The sequence below is a fragment of the Xyrauchen texanus genome, chromosome 43, assembly GCF_025860055.1.
Source record: "Xyrauchen texanus isolate HMW12.3.18 chromosome 43, RBS_HiC_50CHRs, whole genome shotgun sequence".
Taxonomy (NCBI): Eukaryota; Metazoa; Chordata; class Actinopteri; order Cypriniformes; family Catostomidae; genus Xyrauchen; species Xyrauchen texanus.
This window is the reverse complement of record NC_068318.1, coordinates 12,096,544-12,124,142: the sequence shown is the minus strand read 5'-3', so window position 1 is coordinate 12,124,142 and position 27,599 is coordinate 12,096,544. Positions and strand designations below refer to the sequence as shown.

Sequence of the window (27,599 nt, the reverse complement as noted above, 5' to 3'; positions counted from 1 at the left end):
CCAAAGGAAAATCAAATTGAAATATTCAAGTAGTATTTTTACCAGCTGAACGAGTACTCAATTACTTATTCATAATTGAATACTTATTCATCACAACATCACCGTGCAGCTGGGTCCAACTACAGTTGCGCCTTCCAAAACGGTCAGAAATCTAGGGGTAACCATTGATGATGGGCTAAATTTCACAGACCACATTTCAAAAACTGCAAGATCATGTAGATTTACACTCTACAATATCAGGAAGATAAGACCCTTCCTCTCTGTACATGCCACACAACTGCTCGTTCAGTCCCTTGTCATAACTAGACTGGACTACTGTAACGCTCTCATTGCAGGCCTTCCTGCACGTGCTATTAGACCCCTGCAAATGATCCAGAATGCAGCAGCACGTCTGGTCTTTAATGAGCCTAAGAGAGCACGTTACACCACTCTTTGTCTCTCTCCACTGGCTGCCGGTTCATGCACGTATTCAATTCAAGGCCCTGATGCTGGCATATAAAACAGTCACTGGGTCTGCTCCAGCATACCTAAAAACATTTATGCAGAGCTACGTTCCCACCAGAAGCCTGCGGTCGGCTAAGGAACATCGCCTTGTCGTACCAAAACAATGAGGCACCAAAACACTTTCCCGGACTTTCAGTTTCATCATACCACGGTGGTGGAATGACCTTCCCAACTCAATCCGGGAAGCTAACTCACTCTCTATCTTCAAAAAACGGCTAAAAACACATCTTTTGCAAAAGCACTTAACCGGTCACTAAAAAAAAAAATATATATTTACATTTCTTGTTGCACTTAAATCTGTTTGGTATACTATTCTGATGATAGTGAAACTTTGTAATATGGCACTTTTTGTACCACTGTCTCCCTAAGATGATTCGCTGATGTTCTTCCTCTTTTGTAAGTCGCTTTGGATAAAAGCGTCTGCCAAATGAATAAATGTAAATGTAAATGTAAATGTAATTGATTATTCATGCACATCCCTACTTTAAATGATTTAAATTAATTTTTATAGTCTATATTTTAATTATAGGCTATTTATAGGATTATTATATATTGAATTATCACTATTTGGGGGCCAATTTCAGCAAAAATGTATATAACGTATGTCCCATTATGGAAGTAAAATATATAGTGAATAATGTTTCGTGTTGACTTTAAAGCTAACACTAAAATCTGATTGGTTGATGTTAACATCATGGATGCATAAACTTTAAAATGTTCTTAAGAAGAAAAAAATGTATGGTTTGTGCTATTTTTATGCCACTTCGAAGAATGAGACCCTGATATTTCAATTAAGTCAATGTAATAAACCTCTTATGACATTAATATTGGTGATATTCCCACTAAAAAAACTCTGAAAATCAAACACTTAACTAAATATTCATACCCTAAAAATATACTGTTTACCAGTCCCAAAACAGTTCTCTGTAAGCAGGGTGTCACTTTAATGAATTCACACGCTTTTTGTTTACTGTTAATAGATGCACCTTGCATAGATGCATAGACCGTACTTTCCACTTTGCATAAGCTGTATGTTATTTTCACGGTTTTACAGAGATTAAGAAAAACTGACTGAACAACGCAATGAGACTCGGAGTTCAAACTTACCCTTTTTGTCAGCTGGGTGTCCATCATAAAGTTATGTACATGTTTTTCGGCTTTGGTTAATTCCAGTTTTTTTGCGACCACAGCGACCACCAAAGCAGTGCATCCAGCACCCTGAAAAAAAACACACAAACCAAACGCATTTCTACAATCGTCCTTGAATGAACTGTTCAAATGAAACCTAAAAATGAAAATTGTCACATTACTATTGACCCATATGACTTCTTTCTTCCTTGGAATACAAAAGAAGATATTGTTTGCATCAGTCACCATTCACTTTTTTTCCCATACAGAAGAAAATAGATCATATGGGTTTGTAATGACACCAAGGTGAGAAAATTATAACATCATTTTTCTTTTTGGGTGAACTATCCATTTGAGTTTTAGATCTAAAACATGCAACCAACCTAGTCTCATAGAATTAAAATACTATAGAGTTTTAAGTGCCACTTTCTGCGTTTCGCCGCAGTTTCCTGGTGAAATGAACACTAGAGGCTCTACAACAACTGTCCATTTTATTCACTTTCACACAAACCACAACGGCTGATTATCACATTATAAACTCTTAAGTTTCACACTATTACTCACACACTGCTATGCTATGATATCGAAACACTTTTACTATAACGCTTGTATTACAGACCCACCTACATTTATAAACGTATTCCAACATGATAAGCTCACACGGTTGCTCTCCTAATCGAGTGTTCGACTTTAAACTTGGAGGACTGACACGTGTCGTAAAAGCGACACAAAATGACATGTTCATTTCGCATTTCGTTTTTTGGACATTATTGGATATATTTAGGTGTTGGTAAAGGGTAAATAGGTCTGTTTTTTCTACCTCTCATTTGATTTTAGATCATATTGTTTACATTTAGGTTGAAGTTTTAGGTTAGGGAGGTACTTTTACTCATTAAAACCTCCATCAAATATTCACAGTAAAAACATTGTCTGATTACGACACCATTTCACTCTCTTTTGGTGCCCCCTGCTGGACATTGGGAAACTGCAGCAAAACGTGTAATAAAGTACATAATTTTGTTTTGTAAAAATCCTGCCACAGTCATGTAATATTCTTGAGATCAGGATACATGCAACACTGAAACACAACTCTTACCATAATGCCAGTAAGGAGACAGACTCCTTTCCCACAGTACGTGTTGGGGACCATATCCCCATATCCAATGGTTAGAAAAGTTATTGAGATCAACCACATGGCTCCAAGAAAGTTGCTAGTTACATCTATGTTGTCATGGTATCTAATAAAAGAAAGCAGTAAAATGACATATAAGAAAAACATTATATAACCTAAAATGACTCTACATACACCCATGATTGAATTGTGTAGAAGGTAGTCAATCAGGCATAACAATTGTGCTAAATTGTCTCACATTATGCTTTTAAGTAGTTTTCACTCTGAGTAGCTCAAGGACATGTTGTTGTTGTAAGCTAATACTTAATTGGCTAATTGAGGAATCTAGCTGACTTGGGACACAACTGACTTAGTTTCCATGTCTATTTAACTGCTGTTTAAAAGGTTAAAAAGCACACACAGGGGGCCTCCAGGTGTGCAGCGTGAGAGATTTGATACTCGATAAGGTTTAACTGGTTGAGAGAAAAGCAGAGAATCTTTTTTTTCTCTGTAATTCTGATGTATTTTGATATCTGTGGATTGAATATTAAGTTTAACCACAACATAAACTCACCTTATTGTTTATATTTTTTAAAATACTTCAACACAAAACAACCAACTTATTACTTAATTTCACAGTATCAACATATACAAATACAGTGGGCCCCAAAAAAGTATTTGGACACTTAAAAGAATGTTCTGGGATTTATACAAGTTAATTTTTGACTTATCATTTGTTAAATTAAAAAACAAGCAATACTTGTGGTTACACTGGAAGTGAATGGGGTCAGTCCACAAAAATAATTTTATTATGGGGGTCAGTCCATTCAGTAACCATGACTTTTTTCATTTTAATGGCATTCATACATTTTTAAGTGTGGCTTAAGTGTCTAAATACTTTTTTTGGGCCATTGTATTGTATTTGCATTGATTGGATCTTGGAGCTGGTCTCCTAAGAGGCCTTTAGTTTCTTCCCTTTAAGTAAACCAAAAAAGTGGGCCACCTTTCGCACGCCCTCACAGTCCAGGCGGCGATGATCCACAGGGAAATGGTGAACACCAGCAGCACTGTGCCGGGACAAATAGTCATGAGGGTCTTCATGACAAATCGTGTGTTAAAGTTTATCTTGTTGAGAGCACCGATACTGCGAGAAGAAGCATCTGTAAAGAGTTTGCTATGAAGCAACATGACCCGAGCGATGAGGTACAGACGGAGGAACATGGGAATGGACAGGATGATATCCACATCAGCGTCCGTCTTGGACGGCGCATAGGAAAAGGCTAGCCGTGCCGTCCATGTGAAGGTGTAGTTGCCGGGAATGGGGTGTATGGCGCACACCAGGATCTCCAGACAGATGAAGAAGATGCGCTCGTAGGTCATGGCTATCCTCCAGTCGTCTGCGCCATTGTCCACCATAAACAACTATTTAAAGACAAAAAAAAAAAGAAAAAGAGCTTTAGTCAGAATTTCCACAAATAGGGATCAAAGTAGGAACTGAAACTATTACAAATACTTGTATTCTTTTATAGCAAATTGTCAGTAAAAGGAAGTGCTTAATCTTCAGAACATTTTGATCGTCACACTCAAGAGATATTTTAACATTTATTTTCGAGGGTTGCATTTTATATTTTTAAGTCTGTTACCAAAATTTTAGGCATGCTTTAGCCAACAGATGTCATGACCCCCACAAAGCCCCTCACTGAACATCGTAAAGAGACCAAGAAGCTTGGATCATCCTTGGTGTACCTAGGTGCTGTTTTAAATGCAAAAAAGTGGTCACACCAAATATTGTTTTAGCTTTTTTATGTTTACTGGACTTTGTATGACATTAAGTGATAAATGAAAACTATTTATTTCATTATTTTTGAAGACATCCTCCCTATGCAACATTTTTCACTAGTGCCTAAAATTCTTGCACAGTACTCTCTCTCTCTATATATATATATACCTGGTGGCAACATCGCAACATTTTAGTCAGGAAAAGATGGAAAGGTTCTGAAAGCTTTAAACACAGGTGATATTATTAATTTCAGGTTTTACAGTAGGCCTACAATCAATAATTGCAGTAACTATGATATTTTGACAGAAACTATGGTTACCATGCTAAAAGCTTTATACATTTGTGAGTAATAGTTTCAACAGAGCAGATAAGATCAATAAATTTGTATCAAGCTGACCATTATTTCTTTCTATGTAGGCTTGAACTATGAACAGTTACCTGCATAATACAGAACAGGACACAGCGATTGTTTGTAAGCAACTTGCTTATCCCACTTTGATAGTCAATACTCCAATATTTCTGCTTATCTTTACTGTTTCATAAATTCTTAACTATTTATGAACTTATTTGAAATATTGCTATTCATCTTGTTCTGAATTGTTTACAGATTTTTTCTCGAGTTGGTGCTGCTGCATGAGAAGACATCTAATAGTCTCATTACTTTAATCTTGCCCAAATAACGCATTATGGGCGCTCCTCGCACTTTCTGATACTTAAATTAAAAACGGACTGTACATGTTTGATGACTGTATGGAAACCGCAGTGTCCTGAGGTTGAGTGACAGCACATCCGCCATGCTTGTTCTCAAGGACAGAGCGCGTATTTATCAAATGAAAGTCCCGGCCAGCTCAACAGCATGGAAGAATGGACTGAAGAGAGCGAATGTGCTCTTAAAAATTCCATTTAATCTTATTAAGGAAATTATTGCACATTTCTTAAAATACGTCGTGACCAACATGGCTATGCAACGCAATTTGGAAGTGTTAGTTGCGTCAAGAATTGTAATGAAAATGAGTCAAGTCAAGTCAAGTCAAGTGGTTTTTATTGTCGTTTCAACCATATACAGTTAGTACAGTACACAGCAAAACGAGACAACGTTCCTCCAGGACCATGGTGCTACATAAAAACAACAAAGGACCAACATAGGACCACATGAGACTACACAACGGAATAAAATACCTATATAAACTACCTATATATACCTATATAAAGTGCACGTGCAAACATGTGCAAAAAGTACAGGACAGTACAACAAATTACTGACAATGAACAGGACAATAGACACAGTGCAGCGCCGACCAGTACTCAGTAGTGCAAAAAGATGACAGTTTCTAAAAATGTAAACATAACATACTATGAGATAATGTTCTATGCACATAGCCTTTATTGAGGTAGCAGACAGTTATAAAGTGACAGTTATTAAAGTGCAACTCAGGACACGTGTGTGTCAAACCAGTCTCTGAGTATTGAGAAGTCTGATGGCTTGGGGGAAGAAGCTGTTACACAGTCTGGCCGTGAGGGCCCGAATGCTTCGGTACCTCTTGCCAGACGGGAGGAGGGTAAAGAGTTTGTGTGAGGGGTGTGTGGGGTCGTCCACAATGCTGGTTGCTTTGCGGATACAGTGTTTTTTGTAAATGTCTTTGATGGAGGGAAGAGAGACCCCAATGATCTTCTCAGCTGTCCTCACTATCCTCTGCAGGGCTTTGCGGTCCGAAACGGTGCAAGTCCCAAACCAGGCAGTGATGCAGCTGCTCAGGATGCTATCAATAGTCCCTCTATAGAATGTAGTGAGGATGGGGGTTGGGAGATGTGCTTTCCTCAGCCTTCGAAGAAAGTAGAGACGCTGCTGGGCTTTCTTGGTGATAGAGCTGGTGTTGAGGGACCAGGTGAGGTTCTCCGCCAGGTGAACACCAAGAAATCTGGTGCTCTTGACGATCTCCACAGAGGAGCCGTCGATGTTCAGCGGAGTGTGTTCACCTTGTGCTCTCCTAAAGTCAACAACCATCTCTTTTGTTTTGTCGACATTCAGGGACAGGTTGTTGGCTCTACACCAGTTCGTCAGCCGCTGCACCTCCTCTCTGTATGCTGACTCGTTGTTCTTGCTGATGAGACCCACCACGGTCGGTGTCATCGGCGAACTTGATGATATGATTCGAGCTGTGCATTGCTGTACAGTCGTGAGTCAGCAGAGTGAACAGCAGTGGACTGAGCACACAGCCCTGGGGGCCCCAGTGCTCAGTGTGGTGGTGGTGGAGATGCTGTTCCCGATCCGGACTGACTGAGGTCTCCCAGTCAGGAAGTCCAGGATCCAGTTGCAGAGGGGGTGTCCAGGCCCAGCAGGTTCAGCTTTCCAATCAGGTGCTGGGGAATGATTGTGTTGAATGCTGAGCTGAAATCTATGAACAGCATTCGAACGTATGAGTCCTTATTGTCTAGGTGGGTGAGGGCCAGATGGAGGGTTGTGGTGATGGCATCGTCCGTTGAACGGTTTGAACAATACGCAAACTGCAGTGGGTCTAGTGAGGGGGCAGCTGGGTCTTAATCTGCCTCATGACGAGCCTCTCGAAGCACTTCATGATGATGGGTGTAAGTGCGACGGGACGGTAGTCGTTGAGGCAGGACACTGAAGACTTCTTTGGCATGGGGATGATGGTGGTGGCCTTGAAGCACGTTGGAACGACGGCGCTGCTCAGAGAGATGTTGAAGATGTCTGTAAGAACATCTGCTAGCTGGTCTGCACATCCTCTGAGCACTCTGCCAGGAATGTTGTCTGGTCCAGCAGCCTTCTGAATGAACCATGTGAAATTTTAGCAGCGGCACTCATAAATCAGCAGCGGCGGTTAAACAATATCTGATACAAAAATATTGATTGTAATTATAAGAACGATACATTTTAAGGTTTATTATTTATTCACATTTTCAGAGCTCTTTTGTTGTTTCTGTTTCTGTGGCAACAGTGAGTTCTCTGATTGGTGGATCTCTCTGTAGGATTATGGGTAGGGTAGTTCTTCACTGAGAATTCAGCTACTAAGCTCATGGTAACTGGACGTATGTCTTGAAGTGTATGTGTTATTGTTAGCAATCAACTTCTTTACATGTAGAAAATGAATAGTTTCTAACAAAACTATTGTAAGTATAAAAATGATACATTTTACGATTATGGAAATATATTCAGATATACTGCACACAAATATGTAAGTCGTTTGGGGGAAATGATGGGGAATAAAGACAATTACATTCTATGATAATCATTTGTCAGATAGTAGTTTATTGGTAACACTTCCATATAAGGTTCAATTTGTTAACATTAGTAAATGCACTAGGTTTTATGAACTAATTATATTTATTTACAGCACTTATTAATCTTGATTAATGTTAATTAATAAAAATACAATTGATCATTTTTAATTCATATTAGTGAATTAGCTAATGTTCAAATATTAACATACATATACATACAGTTTATAATTTAAAACAATGTATTAGTATATGTTGAAAATAACATTAGCAAGATTAACAAGTGCTGTAAAAGTATTGTTCATTGTTAGTTCATGTTAACTAATGTTTATGGATACGGCTTAACTATAAAGTGTTACCAGTTTATCTAACATATCTAAAAGTTCTCACAAAAAAAGCAAAGAGAAAAAAATTGCCTCTCATGCTTTAAAAAAAAGTAATTGGAAACCAAAGTGCTATTCGTAGAAAGTGTTGAGTAGAAAAACAAAGATGAAGCCAGAGAAAACATTTCATGTACCTCCACAATGATTTATTGAAAGGGGATTGTGACTGTATTATGAGGGTGGTGATGTGAAATGCTCTATCTGCTCTTTGTACCTTATTCCCCGCACCTCGCTTCCCCTCAGGAGACTGCAATCTCAACCTCGCACTGTCAGCCTTTGCAACATGCATTGCTCAATGGTTTCTTTTAAACTTATAATGTGCCAGACAGCCAGGTTTCTCTCTACTTGACCAGCGGGCACAGGAGCCTGTAGCGAATACAAGTAGAGACAGTCACAATGTCGGAGCAAAAACTGCTTTATTACAATAAAAGCAGGCAACAGTACAAAACAAGGGCAAAACCAGTTAAGAGTAGTCAAGGGGAGCGTGGGGTCAAAAGGCCGGGGAATCAACGTAGAGTAAAGGGGCAAATCCGGGAGAGAGTGGTGAACGAGAGCGGGAGGTCGAAGCCGGGAAACAAGCACAACTAGACGGGATCGAAGACAGGGGAACAAGGGGAGCTGGCAAGCTAAGAGGAGGACAAGAGGAGTTCAAGAGATCAAAACTAGACGAGACTAGCGGGGGCAAAGACACGGGAAACTAAATACAATAACCAACAACCGTGAGACGAAAGGGTAGTGATATATATAGGGGCGAGTGCAGGTGTAAACCATGACAGGTGATGAGACGAGTGCAGGTGAAACTAATGTGCAGGAGTGCAGATGACGCGAGTGCAGGTGGTCATAATGTTCTGGGGGATTGGAAACGCGTGAGAAACTCGAGGAAGGGAGATTGCCTACGAGCATGTGAGCGAGTAGGAGCAAAGTGGGCGTGAGGGCTTGAGCGAGCAAAAAGAGCGTGCAAGCTCAAGGGGGCGGAACGAGCGTGGGAGCTCGGGGCAAAGCGAGGGAGCGGGGTTCGTGACAGTACTCCCCCCTCTAAAACGGACGGCTCCTGACGGCCACGCTCGGTTGCGAGGAAGTGGTGCTGGACGAACCCAACAAACAAAAAACCCTGAACAGACAACCCACAAAACACACAAACAAAATTGAGGGCAGTCCAAGGGGCACAGAGGGAAATGAGACAGTCCATGGGGTCAATGGGCAGGGAGGACAGGGACTGGGTCCGGGGGTCTGGAAGGTGACCACCGGACAGGAACAGGGTCAGGAGGCCAGGGAAGAGGCCACAGGACAGGGAGAGGGTCAGGAAGTCCGGGCTGAGCCGTGAAAGGCAGTGCCGTCAGAGGCGGCACTGTAGGCGGCTCTGGAGGTGGGGTTCTGGAAGGCTCTGGAGGTGGAGCCGAAGGAGGCTTTAGGGGCGAAGGCCTGAAAGGCTCTGGAGGTGGAGCCGACGGAGGCTTTAGGGGGGAAGGCCTGGAAGGCTCTGGAGGTGGAGCCAATGGAGGTGGCGCCGTGGGAGGTCCCCGAGGCGACGACCTGGCAGGCTCTGTAGTCTCGGGGGTAGAGCCGTAGGAGGCCCGAGTGGCGGAGCCATAGAAAGCTCTGGAGTCTTTGGGAGCAGAGCCGTGAGGGGCTCGGGAGGTGGAGCCGTGGGAGGCTCGGGAGGAGGAGCCGTAGGAGGCTCGGGAGGCGGAGCCGTAGGAGGCTCGAGAGGCGGAGCCCTAGGAAGCTCTGGAGTCTCTGGGAGTAGAGCCGTGAGAGGCTCGGGGAAAAAGGTTGTGGAAGACTCGAGAGGCTCTAGAGGTGGGGCCCTGGAAGACTCGAGAGACGAAGCCCTGAGAGGCTTGGAAGGGGGTGGAGCCCTGAAAGACTCAAGAGGAGGAGCCCTGAAAGACTCGAGAGGAGAAGCCCTGAGAGGCTTGAGGAGAGGAGGAGCCCTGAGAGACTCGAGAGGGGAAGCCCTGAGAGGCTTGAGAGGGGAGGAGTCCTGAGAGACTCGAGAGGCGAAGCCGTGAGAGGCTTGAGGGGTGGAGCCATGAAAGACTCGAGGGACGGAGCCCTGAGAGGCTCGAGGGGAGGAGGAGCCCTGAGAGACTCGAGAGGTGAAGCTGTGAGAGGCTTGAGGGGTGGAGCCATGAAAGACTCGAGGGACAGAGCCCTGAGAGGCTTGAGGGGTGGAGCCATGAAAGACTCGAGGGACGGAGCCCTGAGAGGCTCGAGGGGAGGAGGAGCCCTGAAAGACTCGAAGGACGGAGCCCTGAGAGGCTTGAGGGGGGGGAGGAGCCCTGAGAGACTCGAGAGGAGAAGCCCTGAGAGGCTTGGGAGGGGGAGCCCTGAAAGACTCGAGAGGAGAAGCCCTGAGAGGCTTGGGAGGGGGAGCCCTGAAAGACTCGAGAGGAGAGGCCCTGAGAGGCTCGAGAGGAGGAGCCCTGGGAGGCTTGGGAGGAGGAGCCTTGGAAGGCTCGAGAAGAGGAGCCCTGGGAGGCTTGGGAGGAGGAGCCCTGAGAGGCGGCGCTCTGGGAGGCTCGAGAGACTTGAAAGGCAGAACCCTGGGGGGCTTGGGAGGTAGAGCTCTGGGAGGCTCGAGAGGAGGAGCCTTAGGAGGCTCGAGAGGAAGAGCCCTGGGAGGCTTGAGAGGAGCCCTGGGAGGCTTGGGAGGAGGAGCCTTGGGAGACTCGAGAGGCGGAGGCCGCGAGGGCTCTGAGGGGCGAGCAGAGGCTGGCAGGGCCGTGGAAGACTCTGGGGGTGGAGCAGAACCCGGCAGAGCCGTGGAAGACTCTGGGGGCGGAGCAGAACCCGGCAGAGCCGCGGAAGACTCTGGGGCGGAGCAGAACCCGGCAGAGCCGTGGAAGACTCTGGGGGCGGAGCAGAACCCGGCAGAGCCGTGGAAGACTCTGGGGCGGAGCAGAACCCGGCAGAGCCGTGGAAGACTCTGGGGGCGGAGCAGAACCCGGCAGAGCCGTGGAAGACTCTGGGGGCGTAGCAGAACCCGGCAGAGCCGTGGAAGACTCTGGGGGCGGAGCAGAACCCGGCAGAGCCGTGGAAGACTCTGGGGACAGAGCAGAACCCGGCAGAGTCGTGGAAGACTCTGGGGGTGGAGCAGAACCCGGCAGAGCCGTGGAAGTCTCTGGGGGCGGAGCAGAGCCGTGGAAGACTCTGGGGGCGGAGCAGAACCCGGCAGAGCCGTGGAAGACTCTGGGGGCGGAGCAGAACCCGGCAGAGCCGTGGAAGACTCTGGGGGCGGAGCAGAGGTCGGTAGAGCTGTGGAAGACTCTGAGGGAACCTCTGCGGTCTTGAGCACAAGACGAGACTGGGGAGAAGGGGCCCTCTTCCTTCTCTTGCGTCCTCGGCCAACAGGGGACGTGGCCATGGGGACGGTCGAGGCTACCAGCGCTGGCTCGCCGACCGTGGCGGGCATGGGCGCTGGCTCGTCGGCCGTGGCGGGCATGGGCGCTGGCTCGTTGGCCGTGGCGGGCATGGGCGCTGACTCTCTGGCCGTGGCAGGCATGGGCATTGACTCGCTGGCCGTGCCAGGCTTCGAGACTGGGGCCGTGACAGGCTTCGGGACTGGGGCCGTGTCAGGCCTCGGGACTGGGGCCGTGTCAGGCTTCGGGGCTAGGGCCGTGTCAGGCTTCGGGGCAAGGGCCGTGTCAGGCTTCGGGACTGGGGCCGTGACAGGCCTCGGGACTGGGGCCGTGTCAGGCTTCGGGACTAGGGCCGTGTCAGGCTTCGGGGCTAGGGCCGTGTAAGGCTTCGGGGCTAGGGCCGTGTCAGGCTTCGGGGCTAGGGCCGTGTCAGGCTTCGGGGCTAGGGCCGTGTCAGGCTTCGGGACTAGGGCCGTGACAGGCTTCGGGACGGGGGCCGTGGTAGGTTTCAAGACGGGGGCCGTGGTAGGCTTCAAGACGGGGGCCGTGGTAGGCTTCGGGACTTGGGCCGTGACAGGCTTCAAGACGGGGGCCGTGGTATGGAACGCTGGTTCAGTTTCTGCCTCCCCCACAGTAAATGAGGAACCAGCGTACAGTAGGGCGAGGTCAATAAACTGAGCCAGGTTGAGAGAGCAGCGACCACCTGGCATGAATGATGAGGTTGGCTCATTCAGTCCACATTGAAAAATGTCTTTCAGAGCCACCTCATCAAAATTCACCTGGTACACCAGGGCACAAAAATCCATAACAAAAACCTCCAAGGGTTGACTCCCCTGACGCAACCCCAAGAGTCGGGCCGCTGGCTCCTTAATGTCGAGGGCGGGGTTATGAGTTACACAACCGCTGCCTCGCATAAAAACCCCTTGGTCAGCGTCCGAAGAGCCAAAAAACCTCTCCGGGGTGGAGAGTTCACGGCACTCAAATATGCATGGGAAGCATAAACGGGCTCAGGGGCAGACACAGGTGACGCAGGGTGACAAAAATCAAAAATCGCACGTACCTGCTGGCCCTGGGCTGTGAGCGCGCGATCATGACTCCCACCGGTAGATCCTGGGGCAGAGTGCGCTGAAAACCTCCGCTCTAGTGAGCTGCGCGAATTCTCCGCGTGATGCATTGTGACTGTCTTCGGTGGGGTTGGTTATTCTGTAGCGAATACAAGTAGAGACAGTCACAATGTCGGAGAAAAAACTGCTTTATTACAATAAAAGCAGGCAACAGTACAAAACAAGGGCAAAACCAGTTAAGAGTAGTCAAGGGGAGCGTGGGGTCAAAAGGCCAGGGAATCAACGTAAAGTAAAGGGGCAAATCCGGGAGAGAGTGGTGAACGAGAGCGGGAGGTCGAAGCCGGGAAACAAGCACAACTAGACGGGATCGAAGACAGGGGAACAAGGGGAGCTGGCAAGCTAAGAGGAGGACAAGAGGAGTTCAAGAGATCAAAACTAGACGAGACTAGTGGGGGCAAAGACACGGGAAACTAAATACAATAACCAACAACCGTGAGACGAAAGGGTAGTGATATATATAGGGGCGAGTGCAGGTGTAAACCATGACAGGTGATGAGACGAGTGCAGGTGAAACTAATGTGCAGGAGTGCAGATGACGCGAGTGCAGGTGGTCATAATGTTCTGAGGGATTGGAAACGCGTGAGAAACTCGAGGAAGGGAGATTGCCTACGAGCATGTGAGCGAGTAGGAGCAAAGTGGGCGTGAGGGCTTGAGCGAGCAAAAAGAGCGTGCGAGCTCGAGGGGGCGGAACGAGCGTGGGAGCTCGAGGGGGCGGAGCGAGGGAGCGGGGTTCGTGACAGAGCCGTACTGAAATTTCTACTCCTGCTTCATACAAAATCTCCCTCTTTCTCTACCTGCTCCTTAAATATTTCCCTCCAGTATAAAGATTATTCTCCTTCTGGTTTGCTTCACGATAAAGTGCAAGAGTGAGCAGCCACTTTTTCAGGAGCTTTGATTTTGGGAGTATTTTCCCATTAGTTTTCTCCATTTGGATAAAAAAAAAACTAAAAAAACTTTAATTAACAGTTCTAAGCCATGAACCAAACAAACCAGCTCAGAGAAAAATCATAACAAACTTTTTTTAATTTAATGCAAAAAAGAAAAGAACTGCTCATCCCATCAACCATTGCAAATTGTGTAATCCAAATAAAAACAAAAGTATATTATAAAACTATTGATTGCAAGTATAATTTTACATTTATTGCTAAATATTCTGATACTTATTTCAGTAGTTTGATTGCAGTGAGAACAACTTGCTTACGTCATTCACAATGCTTAATTGGAGTGTGCATTCACTGCTGAGCTCTTTTGCTGCAGTTTCCGTTCCCATGGCAGCAGGGAGTTCTCTGATTGGTGGACCTCTGTTCACGAATATGGGTAATGAAGTTCTTCACTGGGAATTTAGCAATTCATTGCATGTTTTAAAAAATTAAGTTGAAATCATTCTAGATTATGGCTTCTACAGAAGGATATACCACTGCTTAACTCTTAATTTAGAGATACTTTTTAGGTATACCTTGAAAGGCTTATTCATTATTTATAACAAAAATGTATAATGAATATTTTTACTTCTGGAACACAACTGTAGTGCTGTATTCCCTAGGTTCCCTCCTGCCCTCCTAAACACTCTGTGCTGATCAACTGCTGTTCCTTGCAGAGCATTCAATCACCTCAAGGTCTAGTCGACTGCCACCATCAGCCAGAGATATTTCACCAGAGTGATGCAGTCAGCAAAATTCAAAGGCTTCTGCTGACAGACTTTATCCAACATGACTGTGGCTATCTGATATGAGAAAAAGGGCAAATGATAAACCCCTGATCCAATATGTGCAAACGGGTCTCCTGCCTTCTTATGACACCAGGCTATTTCACATAGTAATGGGTTTATGGAGAGCTAACTGAGTTATTCTCTAATATGGGTTTTGCTTGAGGCTTCAATAGCTTGTTTCAAAGGTTTCTTGCTATTTTCCCTTCACATAATAAAGCAAAAAAATAAAATAAAAATTCTTAATCAGTATTTTTGTCATGTTTTCAGAGAATATATCTTGAATTAAGTTTCTTGTTTTTACCCTATTGTTGCTTTGTTCTTCAAGTATGAACCTCACTAAATTTAGTTACCTTAATTTATGCTTAATACAAGAAAAAACTTTTTCAGGACTCCAGACTAAAAAAATGACTAAGTAGCCATTGGCTCCTAAACAGAAACATTTAGGAGACAAATGGTTGTTTTTTGTTGCCACGTCACAGAATTGTTTGATTTAGATTGTTGTTCAAAAACAATATAGAAAGTCAAAGAAAAGAAAAGACAGCGGATTTCTCATTAATCAGGTGTTTAATATACAGTATATACTGTATAGTTGAGTGCACAAAGCTGTATTCCCCTTTTGACTCATAAGTTTTCACACCCCTTTCAGAATATATACAAATATAAGAGATACATTTTTGTATTTATGTTTTTTACTGCCCTTCATAATCTACATAACAGGTATTTACATACAGTATAGCATGCATATAGTAGTGTGTTGCCTTCTTGAGCATCAGTGAATATTTGCACCTTGTGTAATAGAGGAGTCCCTCAATGGGAATATATATATATATACACACACAGTACTGTGCAAAAGTCTTAAGCACATAAGAGGTTTCACAAAAGCATTTGTCTTAAGATGGTAATTTATATCTTCAGCTTTAGTGTGTCAATAGAAAATATAAATGTTAGAATCGCAGACATAACGTTTGCAAATAGAAAATATTAGAATAGAAGAACAGGAAGCCCTGCAACAGATGTCATGACCCCCATAAAGCCCCTGATGAACATCGTGTCAGTCTGAGATTACATAAAGAGACAGAAACAATTGAGAATAAATAGAAAGAAGAACTGTGGTGAATTCTCCAAGAAGCTTGGATCATCCTATATGCCAAAACCAAGAAAAACTGAGTGTAGATGTATCTAGGAAAATTGGTGATGTTTTAAAGGCAAAGTTGGCCACAATAAATATTGTTTTAGCTTTTTTATGTTTACTGAAATTTGTATGACAATAAGTGATAAATGAAAACTTTTTATTTCATTAATTTTGAAGACATCCTCACTATGCAACATTTTTCACTAGTGCCTAAAACTTTTGCACAGTACTGTATATATATATATATATATATATATATATATATATATATATAAAATAAAACTTTCTTTACTGTGATAGATGGTCCAGACACAAAGACTACAAGAGTGCAAATTGAATGATATCCCAGATGCAGTTTATTGTGCTACTCCAATCCCAAATATTAAAAACCCGAGAAAAAAAAAAGGTTTCGTACATAACACAGGACTTTTAATTATAAAGAAGCCTGAATTACACATGGGACAATTCTTTTGAAATGTCTACGCTCCCAGTTGTGAACTCACTGATGCTTGATTCACTGAGAAAGTGACTCAATTCAAACTGTTAACTGAACTCCTGTGTTCAAACGAGCTCTTGTTGGGTGATTCTCTATAAAGACCAGTTCAAAAGAGTCATTTGTTCACAATTCGGACATCATGGCTCGCGCTGTGTTTGTTGCAGTGCAGCGAGCTCATATCATCAACAGAAAGGGTGAAAAGAGCCGCGAGACACACTAGCGCTCTAAAGATGTATTCAATAACTCACAAGATGATATTTGATGAAAGCCAATGGTGAATAGATTTTAAATTATTGTCACAATCATTTATTTTTGGTCAACCGTTTTAGTCGCAGTCTGGAGCCCTGTGTTTGCCAATGGGGTGGCAAAATAAACTTAATTTAAGATATATGTTCTGAAAACAAGACATTATCTTATACAAATATGCTTCTCTAATAAATGTATCAGTGTTGTAAGAATGTTTATATATTTTCACTAGAAAACAAGACAAAAATACTGGCTAAGAAAACAATTTTGTTGTATTTGTTTGTTTGCATTGTAGTATGAAACCTTATATTTTGACAGTTTAATGACATTTTTGGCCAGTTATTCACTCAACACTGCTTGCTCAACTACGCCTGTATCATAAGGACGAAAAACTTTCCAGATGTTTGGATAACTCACATGACATTATCTATATAATACCTAGCAGAAGATAAATAACACTCTTAAAGTCGGCATGAAACGGAAGTTGCGACTGACTTTACTTCCGTATTGTGATGTATTTCCGAGTGAAACAGCTTATTGAACAAGATAAAATGTAGGGCGGGGTTTGAGTTTATCCATTGGTTGTTGATTGGACTGTGAATATATGGGAGTTGCGTACCGGAATGGAGACAGATCTGAATGCGATTTTGCAGTGGACACACACACACACCTTCCACCGTGCTGCTCAAGTCAGAGCCATTATCGACAAAATTGAGCAGCGATCTCAAAGCATTAATGATCAAACTGGCAACATAAATGCACAAGCACAGCTGACCCATAACCAACAAAGTTTGAGTTATGGAACGATAGTTCTGAAGAAAAACAGATGAAAATACACCTTGCCATCTTCACCAACAAGCGATTGACGCTTCGTTGAGCTCTACACAAGGTTGTGGTATTTATAAGAAAGGGGCAGGGTTGAAGTCCTGCATCTGTAACCAGAGAGAAGTCTGTCGTTTCACCGGAAGATCGAGTTATACAGTTCTGATTAAAGATTAATAGGTCAAAACATTTTTTAAATAAAACATATGCATGGATTAATCATTCACAATAAGATCAATAACATGCATTTAGAAAATAGATAGGTTGAATTTTCATTTCATGATGACTTTAAAATTTGAAATGGTACACTGCCAAGTAATCTCTGTTTAGCCTGAATTCTTAATCTCAGCATTCCTCATTTAAAAAAAAGAGCAAATATGGGGGCCTGGGTAGCTCAGCGAGTATTGACGCTGACTACCACCCCTGGAATCGTGAGTTTGAATCCAGGGTGTGCTGAATGACTCTAGTCAGGTCTCCTAAGCAACAAATTGGCCCGGTTGCTAGGGAGTGTAGAGTCACATGGGGTAACATCCTCATGGTCACGATTAGTGGTTCTCGCTCTAAATGGGGCGTGTGGATCGCGGAGAGTAGCATGAGTCTCCACATGCTGTGAGTCTCCGCGGTGTCATGCACCGCGAGCCACGTGATAAGATGCGTGGATTGACTGTCTCAGAAGCAGAGGCAACTGAGACTTGTCCTCCACCACCCGGATTGAGGTCAGTAATCACGCCACCATGAGGACCGATTAAATAGTAGTAAGAATTGGGTAATCCAAATTTGGAGAATTCGCAGATATGTAGCTCAATTCCTGTAAGTGGAATGAGACAATCAGATCATATATTCAATTACAAATACATTAAAACTAAATGTTTTCATTCACGATGCTAGGGTGTTTTGGGTGGTTACCAAGAACAAAGATGTTCTGGGTAGTTTCTGGTGGTTACTCACCCAAGTCAAAAGAGCCCATACCCAAGTCTCTATGAAAAATATGGCTCATGTCCCTCCTTCAATATATGTCTATGGGATTTTTTCAGCTGTTTTATCATCAACCAGGTGAAAATTGCATAGAGAAATGAATAGCACAATACTCCTCAACAAGCTACAATATTTGAGGTATATTAATATACAGTGTTAATCAAAACATAGAAACTAAAAACTGCTTTAAAACAACATGCAACAAGACATATTGCTCCCAGTAGCTCCACTCACTGTCAACTCTCATTGAGCCAAAATCAAGCCCCTCATTACTTTACATTTAACATCAAATTTGTTCTGATTAGCTGTGATTGTTCCACTTCACACAGCATTTTCGCATTCTTGTATCTGGAATTTTAGTTAAAGTATGAGCAATAGAAACAGTCATACTTGCTTTAGTAAGAACCACTAAATATCTTGCACTGTTCATACAAAAAATAAGTCTTTCACACCTTTTAACAGGTGTTTTACTAGCTGAAAGAGTCCAATGATGAATAAAGCACCTCTGTTCTAGGCACTTGAGCCACCTACACACATTAGTCACACGGATCATAGAGCCCCAAAATACAACACTAATCCCTCATATTCATACGATGCACATGCACAAACATACGAACATATATAACACTCCTACAACATATTCTAATTCCAATGTAGCAAAATAAAATCAAGGACATGGGATGCTTACAAGCATATGCTTTTTAGCCATCTGCTAAAAAAAATCAAACCTAGTTTAAGTGTTATGACATTCTCATCTTCATTTACTCTCGCCAGAAATCGTAAAGTCAGAAGAGAGGGAGATTTCAGACCAGATAAGACACATCAAGTGCTTTGAAAGGCCGGACAATTGCCAGGGATGCTGTAACATTAACCAAGCTGTCTGTTAGTTTAGGCCGTTGTTCCGACTTTCCGTGCAAGTGTAACTTAGACAGGGAAACACAAGCTGCCTTCCCAAACAGTGATAGACGCTATCTTACTCAAAGCTTAGCAGCAACAACAAGAAGCAACAAACCACATAGCCTGCACAAAGAATGATAAGTGTGAAGCGTTCATTTTATTTTATTTCAGCAAAGCGATCGCTGTCACCAAGAGGCCACTTGTCAACTTTGTAGCTTTTAAATGGAGAAATTAAACATTTAAAATGGGTTATGTAAGGAAACCTACTTGGTAGGTAAAACCAATTATGGTAATGGATGACCTGCAATACAATACTGGAGGGTTCTTCACCTATTAGCATCCAATATTTCAACTGAGTTGCTGAGCGGGTAGTTATGGACAAATGCTGAATTTGATAACAGTGGGGCAGGTGCACATGTAATGGCCTGGTTGCAACAGCTAAGGGTCGTACCAGATAACCCGAGCAAGACTGAGAGCATGACTGCAGCAACTAATTGTACCAAGAATAACGGGAAGGACTTGATAAAGCTGAAGAGTCAATAAAACTAGAAATTAGACTCATTTATACATTATAATAAATCTTTCTTCAAATTGACATTTATATATGAATATGTAATTTGTAGATTCTGTATTTATATTGTATCTTCATTACAGTACAGCATTCTGTTTTTGTTTATGTATGTAAAGATGTCATATACGTAAATATTTTAAATATATAGAATCTGTATTTATATATTATATATTCTGTATATTCATTATAGCTCAGCATAGTAATACTGTTTCTGTATATTTACACGTATTTCTGTAAATATGTAATATCTGTCAATATATTTTGAAATATTTTAAATACAGACATTTATATATTCTGTATTTATTTATTATATACATTATTCTGTAAATACATTATAATACAACATTATGATACTGTTTCTATATATTTACATTAATATGTATATATGTAATATATGTAAATATTTTACATGTAATACACAGTATGTCATTTATATAATCTGTAGTTTACATATTATATATTTGCCGTATATACAATATAATACATTTAATGAACATTTACATTTGTAAATCTGTAACATACAGTACGTTATTGATATATTGTGTATTTTTATACTGTATACATAATACATGTTCTGTATATTTACATTTTTATATGTAAATATGTGATATATGTTGCATGTGATAAAGTATGTAATTTACATATTCTGTTATCTTTATATTGTATGTAAATTATAATATATTTTATGTATATTTACATTTACTGTATATATCTGAATATGTATAATTTTATATAACATGTAATATACAGTGTATAATTTAAATATTCTGTATTAAATATTATATATTATATTTTTCTATACATAATGACCTTTCTTTGTATTTACATTGTAATATGTAAATGTAATAATTTGAACATATAACATGTAATATAAAGTATGCAATTGATATATTCTGTATTTTATATTTTATATATTCTGTATAACCTTAAATACATTTTCTGAAGAAAATGTAAGTGTGGCTTGGCCATACAAAACTAGCTGCCATAATGCTTGGGTGTTATGAGTGGTTGCTAGGGTGTTGCTATACCGTTATCAGTGTGGTTGCTAACTAATATCCCACAACAACGTCTCTTTCAAGGCAAGTCAGTCCACTCAACAGCCTTCTTAGGAATGCTCCAGAGAATGGGCAGCTGTTTTCAATGCTGTTTCAACATAAAAGTAGAGCTACAATCTACTTGAATGAGGAAAGACCGAAATCTCCAAAACGGTTGGTCAAGTTTACGATTAAAGAACCAATTTCAAATCAGCAGTAAAATCTGTCAACAATGGTATCATAAATTGAGCTTCTTTCACTCAGATCATGCTAAAAAACAATATTTTTGGTGTAGGTTTAGCTAATGTGCATGTGCGTTCTTGAGTTGGCGATGGATGTCTTTATCTAAAAGGTGATTGGCTCTTTTACCAGTAAAGTGGGACTTTCTTTTCTACATCCGTTGGCCGTTCTAATTCTTCCCATTCATTTTAATACCAGTGGTCCATCTCTGCTAAACTGTCTCTGGCCCCAACCAAGTCTCTATGATTTTCTGATCCCAATACGTGTTGTGTGGCTCCTTCATTTTCCCAACCATTTTATCAACCACCAGGTAAACATTGCTTAGAAAAGTAACAGCACACCTCTTTTCAACAAACCACATGATTTGATGTATCATTCATGTCCATAGCGCAAACAATGAGGGATGAGTTATGTGTCAAAGTTTAATACATAGGGTTAAGGCTCTGTTTAAATTCTTAACCTGAAGGATGAGTAATAGTAGCAGTGATGCTTGTCTTTGAAAGTACCAGTACAAATAAAAGAGCAACAAACAAATTGTAGACAAACTAACAAAGAGCAACTAACAAATTGTAGAACCTATTCCTTAAGCAAAAGCATAAGCATAATGAAGAAATGTAGTAAGTGTTTCAGTAAATTACTCAAAGAAAGATGAATACAGTTGCAGTAAGTCCTTAAAGGTACAGCGCTCAGCTCGAATGATGGATGCAAGACTGACTCCGGGATTAATGGGAGCCAAAGTATAAAAACAGACTGAACTGATCAGCACAAGGTTGATGGCTCTTCTGAAACAGTCTTCCTGTCATGCTTCACTGACTGTTGCTTTACTATCTGAACTCTGTTAAAAACACAGGGACAACAACTTAATCTATTTAAAACGTGTCTATACAGGGAGCTCTGAGCTTTACGCTTGCGCTGACATTTCGCTCGCGTCGCCTTGACAGGGGCATGGACAGAAGGTCATCTGCCTATTGTGCCGTCTGTCTAGTAGGCAAGAGGGGTTGGTTACTGGTTTCTGTTGAGTTCAATATAACTAATGGAGCATGGCTCAATATTTAATCTGTGTAATGTAGAGAATGGGGAACATATATCTTGTCAGTCAGAAAAAGAAAATCGCTCAATCTCATTAGAGAATTAGGTAGAGAGGTTCAGACCAATTACAAATTAATGCAATGGTTAATTTATGATATCAAAGTAGGTCCTAAGAGGCCACTTTGCTAAGTAAATCCTAAGTTGTATGTAGCTTTTAGCTTTCAAGTTTCCTTGGAGAAGGGACCCTTATGGTTTGAGAGTTTGCATTTGCGTAATTAAATGCTGTCAGTAAACTATGACAGCTGTTGTATTATGTATGCACGTAGCTTATTTTAACTGTGGCCTATTTTAACACTTTTCTCCAGTGATTTAAATTATTTCATTTATTTAAATCTCATTAAAGTAGTTAGAAAATGTATATTAAATTACATTAAATTACATTACAACGGCCGACAGGGAAGGAGTGTTCTGGAAACCTATTTGAAAATGGCATTTTTGTACACACTTTACACAACTAAATGAAATGAAACAAAGCAACACTGGCATTGGTGGATTAGGTTTTGCTAAACCTATATTTTGCAACACACTTCACGCAATTAAATTGAAATATAGTTAATTACTCCATTAATCGCATAACATATGTGAGCTCAGTGAAAACTCAGGGGACCGTGGTGATGAGGGATACGTGACATTCGACAGTCGTCTCAGGTGGAAAGAAGATGTCACAGGAAGAGTACATCCCTTGTAATGCTCACGTGCATTTATCACCTGTCTCTAACCCTTGAGTATAGATGACCAAACAATCCATGAGTTAGACATGCTTACACTAGCGACTTGTGGTTCAGTTGCAGCAATCACATATCACTGAAACGGTGTTGATGCAAATAAAGGTTATTTGAGAGACAAATCTGTTTATAATGTGTAAAAAATATGGCAACAATATGCATATATTTCTGCTGGTTAGGGCCCTTTTGCCTGGTCGTTTCATAGAGCCAAATTTTTCTGGTAAAATACTCACATGATTGATGTCCCGCATAGACATGCGGGCCCTAAATATTACAGAGAGCACAACTGGCTCATGAATACAAGCCATTTTAATTCAACAGTGTGAAAAGTAATAAAACTGCTCAGGCATTTATGGTCACAGAGCCAGGGCTCTTAATACCTTTTTTGGGGGGAAAAATTTTGCATACATATTGAAGTAGTGGTTTTTGTATCATGTTTATAAAGATACAGTATTTACAAACCCTCACTCAAACACGTGTATGTACAGTATCTATAAAAGCAATACTGTATGTAAGACTGAATAAGTAGATTTAATTTCTCAAACAATGTATGCACAGCAATAATGTACGCTTATTTGAACAGTAGAGCATCGTTATATTCTTATTATAGGAACAGTTCAACAATAAAAAATAAATCAAAATGTGGTCATCATTTAGTCACCCCCTTATAGTTATTATTATCTTTATTCTATGAAGCAGATGTCAGGCAGAATGTCCGAGCTGCTCTTATTTGCATAACAATGAAAGTGATAGATCTAGATTCACCAAACACCACAAATGTATCATAATAGTAGTCAATAGACTTTTGCAGTGTATTCCAAGTCTTCTGAAGGCATACTATAGCTTTGTGTAGGAGTTTACTATCAAAGATGTCAAATTGGCACAACGTTTCTTAAGGCACCGTTTTTTAATTGAACACAAGTGCGAATGAGATTTGTTGGCTCAGACGGAAGGAAAGATTATCAGTGAATAACAGCTTAAACTTTGGGTTGTTCCACACACAAACCTATAGTATGGCTTTAGAAAACTTGGAATGTAGCTCACATTTCTAATGGATCCTAATGGACTTTTATGATGCATTGATGTTGCGTTCTTTGATCTTGACAGCCTCAGTTTCATTCGCTTTCGATGTATGGAAAAACAGCAGCCTGGTCATTCTGCCTAACATCTCCTTTTGTGTTCTACTTAAATAAGAAATTCATTCAGGTTTGGAAAAACATGAGGATAAATGATGAAAGAAATTTTCTTGAACTATTCTTTTAACAACGCACCAACTGCTGTACTTCACTATACGGCATATGAAATTGGCTTGTATCTTTGATGATCTTACTCTCAATACAGATTTGATTTCCAGTAAGTTGAAAAGGTCCACTTTCTACAACCTGCTGTATTATTAAGTCCCACAGAGGTCTGTTCATTGGCCACCACTCTTTTGATATCTACAATAGATCTTTACCTGGTTGTGTTTTTATCAGATGCCATAGTTTCTCTGCTACTGTATACAGCAACACATCTTCATTCTACATCTCACATCTTCTGTTTATACCTTAATGACCACATAGAGAAAATCTCATCATGGCTATTTGACATTTCAGATGGATGACTGTTCATCACTTGCAGATTTGGCAAGACAGAGTACCTTTTCATTCTGGCCACAATCTTGCCCTTTCAGTTTCTCCAACTCTGCTGAAAGTCAACATTCTTTTCTTTGTATTATTTAGTTTCTGTGCATAAAAATATCTTGGATTCACCCTAGCTGACCAGTCTGTACCGATCACACAGCAGAAATTCCCAGGGGTTTGTAATGACACGAGGGTGAATAAACGATGACAGCTTTTTTTTTTTTTTTTTACTAATAACACTCCCCCATTCAGCCAATAGCACTACGATCTTGTTGGCACTACGTTCTTTACTGGCAGTACAAGCTCGTTGGCGCTGCTTGGCCTTATCTAAGTGCTTGATTTATGCGTCTTGCTATTAACGCCAGTATCAATTCAAATTTAATCTCAAACCCAATCCACGCACTTTCTTGTTTGTTGCTTAGTACTAAAGTTTTAGCCAAGAACATAAAGGTAAAGGTCCATTTACTGTAAAAATTAAAATTAAATTAAAATTAAATCTGCTATTTTTGCCAGATCTAGTCAGGTTGATTCAGAGGCATTACATAATATTTGTCAATTGAGTTTGAACAAGACTAAATTATGTAATGCAAATGGGCCCAGTCAACACATTTTCAACTATTTTTTTCATTTAAACAGTTTATGTAAACATTAACTGGTAACACTACAATAAGAGTACATTTGTTAACATGAACAAACATAATACTTTTACAGTATTTATTCATCTTAGTTCATGTTAATTTCAACATATATTAATAATTTGTTTCAATTAAAAGATGTATAATTACATTAAAGTTAAATAATAACATTACAATTAAATAATTATTAAATCAATATATTAATAAATGCTGAAAAGTATATCTTTTTCATTGTTAGTTGATGATAATTAATACATTAACTAATGTTAACTAATGGAAACTTATTGGAAAGTGTTACCCATTAACTTATGTCATTAACTTATGCTGTGTGTGTAAAAAATCAAAACATAAGTAAATCATAATTACATTTTTTTAGGTGAAATAGACTAGGGGTGAAATTACTGTAGGCTTTTACAAACATGAAATTCAAAAGCAGACCTGTAAACTGGAATGCTGAAATGTATGGAAAGCAATGTGAAATCAATGCGGGCAGCCCTCTCTGATTAAATCCTTTGGGCAATTTAGTTCATCCCACAAGTAATGAATAGTGGTACTTCCCCACTGGACAAACCACACGACTTCACTTCATTAAAAAGGAAGCCTGCGCTAAGAACAGCCCATACACTTTAGCCTTTGTCTTATTGGAGAAACTACTACTTACAAAAAAATCAAAAAACAATCTTTGACATGAGCTATGGATTCGGCAATGTCTGATTTTGTGACTGTAACTGAGTGTGCAAAACACACATTATGAAACTTCAAACTCCATCTGTCTGATTAAATGTGAATGAAATATTTGTCTGTATATTTGCCTGTTAACTTCGAGGTCCTCTATTTTCTTTCACCTCCAACATGAATGGAGTTTAATTAAATAATAATAAATGAATAAATTATGCAGGCAGGGATCCCATATACTTTTTGACCATTCAATTTCTGTGAACTTTCCAGTCAATGGTGATTATTGGATAGGGAAAAAATATTTGATAGAGAATCCACTCTTAAAAACATCTTTGAGCTGATAACTATAATGTATATTCACAACTGAAATTTCCATGGCATTTTAACATTCGAATGAATTAATATGCTGAACATGGATAGAAAGAAAGAAAGAAAGAAAGAAAGAAAGAAAGAAAGAAAGAAAGAAAGAAAGAAAGAAAAATGGAAGGAAATGGACAGAAAGAAATCATTGAGATACATCTTCAGGATTTATTCCTTGCCAGCAGCTGCTTAATAGCAGCTTTCTTAATGCATTTCTTAATGTATTGTAGTGTGTTTCAAGAGACAGAGATGCTGAGTCCCATAAGTAAAACAACAAAGCACTGAAGCAAGGTCATAAAACTGAGTGTTAACCAAGTGCTGGAATCATCCAGTGATGCTGACAGGCATCCATTTAACCCCTTCATTTCACAACCCTACTTTCTTTTCTCATGATTTATGGGCAACAAAACTGCCCCACTTAAGTATATGGATATTTATGAACAACAATTTGGAGACGATCTCCTAAACGTCTGCATTCTTTCATTTTTATTCAGAACGCACCCGTGCAACTCCAAAATAAACACAGTTTAAAAAGACTTTGCATCTCTAATGCTCTGGTAGAGTTCTTATATAAGATTAATATATACTTAAAGAATAAAAACAGCCTGAATTTTATGAGCTAAAAGTCTTTTCAACCTGGTTTTGTCTATTCCGTTAGCTAATAAACTACGGAAAGCTGCTTTTAAACCAGGTCAACAAGTCACAGACAGAATTTTATGGTATGATTCGATTTAACTAGTGGAAAATGGAAGGGATGAAGTGCTATTGAAGATAATCTGATTGTAATTCTATGGTAATGGAGATAATTTCAAGTGTGATATGTTGAGCATTAGACTGGAGAAAAGGATGTGTTACAAACTGATAGACCCTTATGACACCAGAACATTCTGCAAAAAGCACACAAGTTAACATTGATGCAATGTGAGAAAAAAACAAACAGCTTTTGCTTAGTTTTGAGCATGTTACCTGAATCTCCCTGGCATGATATATGATAATCAGACCCAGGAGAATGATTGTAGAAAGGCTTATCAGGCATTTTAGGGCTAAAGAATACAGCGACTCCTGGAAAAAACAAAAAAGAGAAAAAGACAAATTCACTCAAATTGGATTAGTCAGTTTAAACATACACTATGTGTGCAATGATTCTGAAACCTTCTGAGCATGTTCAAGTATTACTGCAACACATTTCTATGTTTTACGAATGATTCTGAAACTATGTTTTGATTAGGGTTGGGAACCGAGAAACGGTTCAGAATAAGAACCTGTTTTCATTTTTTTAAATACTAGAACAAATGATTTTTCAGGACTTTCCGTTTTGTGTACAATTCTCGAACATACATTCTTCTGCCGGTGCTGACGGAACAACATACTAAAATTCTCAGGATTTCCGGCAATACCACTCAGCAGCACTGCAACAGTGAATCAGCAGCGTGAACATGCGCGACTGATGCAGTCTGATTTCTAAAGGAATGACTCTTATGAACCGGCTCTTTTGAATCTAAAGCATAAACTATACGGCGCTACAAGTGCAGTCCTTTTAATTAACAAATTACTCTTATGAATCGGTTCTTTTAAATCTAATGCGCAAAATATGCAACATAACAATTGTAGTCTGATTCCAGAACAAATGACTCTTATGCTTCTTTTGAGACTTGTGTCTCTGCATTTTCCAATCAGTGGGTGTTTTCCAACTACTTTACATGATTATCCTAGGATTTTCCTACATTGGATAGTGCTCAT

At 40.6% G+C, this 27,599-nt stretch overlaps 2 protein-coding genes across 3 annotated transcripts in view; both read right to left on the bottom strand.

Annotated features, from left to right (window-relative positions):
* LOC127636083 (serine/threonine-protein phosphatase 2A 55 kDa regulatory subunit B alpha isoform) overlaps positions 1-27,599 on the bottom strand; it is a 1,105,001-nt gene that overhangs the window by 1,068,932 nt on the left and 8,470 nt on the right. The window lies entirely within an intron of this gene.
* Positions 1-27,599, bottom strand: part of LOC127636081 (small conductance calcium-activated potassium channel protein 2) — a 59,508-nt gene that overhangs the window by 28,471 nt on the left and 3,438 nt on the right. For both annotated transcript variants that reach the window (XM_052116462.1, XM_052116463.1), the window contains 4 exons: positions 26,826-26,921; positions 3,747-4,165; positions 2,729-2,870; positions 1,612-1,722 (listed from right to left, as the gene is read on the bottom strand). In XM_052116462.1, coding sequence (XP_051972422.1) covers positions 1,612-1,722; positions 2,729-2,870; positions 3,747-4,165; positions 26,826-26,921 — 768 coding nt within the window. The remainder of the gene's footprint in view (positions 1-1,611; positions 1,723-2,728; positions 2,871-3,746; positions 4,166-26,825; positions 26,922-27,599) is intronic.